Source organism: Priapulus caudatus, unplaced genomic scaffold (assembly GCF_000485595.1).
Source record: "Priapulus caudatus unplaced genomic scaffold, Priapulus_caudatus-5.0.1 Scaffold197, whole genome shotgun sequence".
Classification (NCBI taxonomy): Eukaryota; Metazoa; Priapulida; class Priapulimorpha; order Priapulimorphida; family Priapulidae; genus Priapulus; species Priapulus caudatus.
Window position 1 is genome coordinate 639,032 of NW_014577258.1, and position 3,930 is coordinate 642,961.

Consider the following 3,930-nt stretch of genomic DNA (forward strand, 5'->3'; position numbering starts at 1 on the left):
TACGTTCCGGCAGTACCCTGGGAGACATAGACCCTCTCAGCGTTAGCATGGCAGCAGGCCGGCTGCGTGTGTGGCAGCAGTCATGAGGAAGAAGGCTCTTGACGCTTAATGCAGAAAGCGATTGTGATACCGATTTTTTTACAAATGAATATAAATAAGTTGTGATTAGAGTTGACAGTAAAACATGTATTTTATTCCATTATTCGATTCCACTGCGTGTAATTATGAAAGTACAAAGTTTTACTTGTTTACTAACATTAATAAATACATCTCTCTGCAAACCGTTAGAAACAGCAGCAAATGTGCAGTGTGTAAAAGAAGCTGGAGCATAAACAACTTTGATACAAGCTAAATTATGAGGTACTTTGTAACCAATTTCACTATATTGCTACATACACGTGTCTCGGCCATTACTACTGAATTTTGTGATGTCATTATGAAAACAGTTGAGCATGCTTACCATCGTGGTATGTATCATCATTTCAAGCACCGGGGAAAAAAGCTGCAGGTGATACTAATTAAAAATACCTTCCACCACTCACTCTACAAAAACATCACAAAAAAATATCTGACATTGTCTTTTGACACCTGACAAACATCTACCAATGATTCCAAGTACACGCACAGGCACCTCATCTATTGCACTCAAGATCCCACGCTTCTGATTAGTGTCCGCCTTTGCCGCACCAACACCAACTACTCTAGCCATATTTCCGCAAGTGAGAACTAGAAGGTATAGGCTGTCTTGAACGATGGCGGGAACTCTGGATCTCACGTAGACCAATCACGCAGTTGAGGGATGTCTTTGTAGAGTTCAAGAGCTTCTGGGTTAGCTAGCGCTCCCCTGTTGTTAACCTCCACTCCGGAAATGATCTGCTTCACAGCCACCTCCACCTTTTTGGCATTGGTCGTATACTACAAGGCGAGCAAAGGAGACACATTCAGTTGCCGTTAGATCAGAGGCGAGCAGGTTTTACAGCTTTGAGCGGGCATTCTCAGCATTAGTGCTCTATTCCATGGTGGGTCATCCTGAGTAGTCTATCACTCTACTGCATGCTTTAGTTATCCTCAGTATACTATTACACTATACTATGTTTTGGTCACCCTCAGTAGCCTGTTACACTATACTATGCATTGGTCACCATCATGATCAGTAGATTTTTACTCTACTACACTCTCCAGTCTCTTACATCATCACTTTATATCTCTCGCTGACTCACAATGGCACACAATCACTCTATCTTTTCTACAACATCCTTCGCTCGGCGTGATATCATGAGCGGTGATGACTCACCGGCACATCGGCGATTGGCAGGACAATGGCAGGCACGTGCCGGGGCGACAGCAGCCGGCATATGCGCTCCTTCACTTGCTTCATGATGGAATCAGTCAACGTGTGTCCACTCTTCATCTTGAGGAACAGAACTACACGCTCTTCTTGGTTGCTGCGGTTCAGCTGTCCGACGCAGAGCGAATCGTCAATCTGCGAGAATTCTTCAACTGCAACATGCACTGTGTGTCTTAGTGTAACGTCTTGATACAATAACACGCAGCATTTCAGTGTAATGCCTCGACACATCTCCGTGCTAAGGTACATAAGATAATTTCAAAGATAGGTGTTACCGCAAGGTCCCAATCCATACTATGGTCTGCCCCTCTCACTCCCCTTTCTCTCTCTCTCTCTGTATGTGTCTCCATCCCTCCCCCTCTCTCCCACTCTCTCTCGCCTCTCCCTTTCCCTCCATCTCTCTCTCTTTCTCTCTCCCTCTCTCTCAATGTGTGTGTGACTCTGTCTCTGTCTCTGTCTCGTTCCCTATCTCTGTTTCCTCCCCCCCCCCCTCCACTCTCGCATACATCCCTCTTCTCTATCATCTCCCTCCCCCACCCCTGCTCACGCCTCCCAACTCACCGACGTGGTAGATCTCCGCGCTGCCGAACCTCACACCGCCTGGGTTCAGCGTTCCGTCACTGCGGCCCAGCATCAGGAGACCTCCTGTGCGCGCGCTGATGAGCACGAAATCACCGTGACTCCACACGCCTGCAAGCAAGATCGAGACACCGCGCCTCAGGTCACCATCGCAACATCCGCAAAACACTCGGCGTGAATTTACCTCCCATCGAAAATCATGGGGACTTTTACCGTTTTCGATAATAAAATGATTGTAAATCAACACAAATTGTATTTTACTACGAAGGTCTTGATGTTTATGTATTCGCTATCGACTAATGATTATACGCGAATGTCATTTAAATGCTCCTCTGCAACAGGCAGTCTCAATGAACGCACGTTACTGTGCACAAACTCACAGTAAGATAGAGATTGCGCACAGTTGGATGCGTGCGGTGAGATCATGTATTACAGAGGAGCATTTGAACGGGGAATTATTACTAATATATTAATAATAGGTGAAAAAGAGTAGAAAAGTATTTGGACTTTGGTAGTAAATACAATTCGTGTTTATTTACCATCATTTTATTATGTAACAGTGCAATTGCCCGTGGTCAGAATATATGCTCGGAGCATTGCTGAGGCCAAGCTCGGCAGGCAGAGGCCCATTAATATTTAATATTGTCAGAAACAAAACTAATATTAACATTATAGTCTTAACGACTTTTCTCGTAGACAGGATCTCTATACACTGCGTATTATCATGAGAAACTCATAACTTTAAACGTTTCTGTTAACGGTCTACAAGACAAAAGTTAATGTTGAGACTAATGTTAAGAGGTTAATTTTGTTTCAGACGATTGGCCCCTGGCAAGCGCGTTTCAAGACACGCTTACTTTTTTATTGAGATGGCGACGTATTTGTCTGAGCTCACACGAAGAAACTTTACCTTTGAATTTCTCGAAGTAGGCCTTTTTGTACTTGGCACCGGTAGCGTCATTCCAGAAATGCGTAGGCATGGAAGGAAATGGTTTTGTGCACACTAACTCGCCGCTTTTTCCGTACTGCGCGTTCCCTGCAAATCGAACGCAATTGCCATACAATCACCACATGAAACCTCTGTCAAACACGACCGATGTACGTGTCTGCGATTAATTCACGTGAAAAGATTAGCCTCGCGTCACTGTCACCCGAAGAATCCCAGTGGTCAACGCACGGGAGTCGGGTGAATTCCGAAAAATACTCTTATATTTACAACATCCTCTTTGCAAACAAGCTATTTGTCATCCTTTGTTAGACCTCAATTGAATGAAAGGTGGATATCACCACTAGCTGTATTCTGGAAGTATATATGTTGGGCAACTGCATCTTTGGATGCATGCTCATCTGCCAGGGAAGCTGTGAGCGTACCGTTGTCATCCCAGCTCTCCACAGCCATTCCCAAGTTCCTGCCCTGTACCTCGCCCCTGATCACCGGCAGCGTCCAGTTCTGTCCGACGAAACACGAAATGAGGTCCGTTCCACCTGCAATGTAAATCGATTTGTTACGCCGATAGCGAGTAGATCAGTCGCGTATTACCCCAGCACAAAAAAAACATAGCTTTGAATCAGTAACAGCATGGGCCACTTTGAAAGGATAGCTCGTATTTCACAACCTGAAGAAGAGCACAATAAAAGTAGAAGTACAATTAATATTTATCACGTTAGAGTAAACAACTATACTACGTGTGCACAAAACGCTGCGGAGAAAGAGCTAAGGTCATTCTTGGGCTTTGCCAGGACATGCTGAGCCCTAGCTACTATACTGCTGATAGGGTCTATGTCTCCCTGGGTACTGGCGGACCATACCCTGGGTACGGTCCGGTATACCGGAACGTACCCTGGTAACTATCTGATATGGTTAGGGTTAGGGTTAGGGTTAGGGAGTAGGCGTAGGCGACTCCCTAGACTCGTTAGTGGAGTAGGCGACGTACGGTCCGGCATATTACATAGTACCAAGGTACGTTTCGGTATACCGGACCATAGGGTACGGTCCGGCATAT

General features: G+C 45.4%; 1 protein-coding gene across 1 annotated transcript in view; it reads right to left on the bottom strand.

The window, feature by feature from the left end:
* The window catches only part of LOC106807132 (acetoacetyl-CoA synthetase-like), a 14,261-nt gene that overhangs the window by 1,677 nt on the left and 8,654 nt on the right, over window positions 1-3,930 (bottom strand). The window contains exons 10-14 of the mRNA XM_014809395.1: window positions 3,299-3,412; window positions 2,838-2,963; window positions 1,910-2,038; window positions 1,295-1,500; window positions 776-915 (exon numbers count right to left, since the gene is read on the bottom strand). Of these exons, the coding sequence (XP_014664881.1) occupies window positions 776-915; window positions 1,295-1,500; window positions 1,910-2,038; window positions 2,838-2,963; window positions 3,299-3,412 (715 nt within the window). The remainder of the gene's footprint in view (window positions 1-775; window positions 916-1,294; window positions 1,501-1,909; window positions 2,039-2,837; window positions 2,964-3,298; window positions 3,413-3,930) is intronic.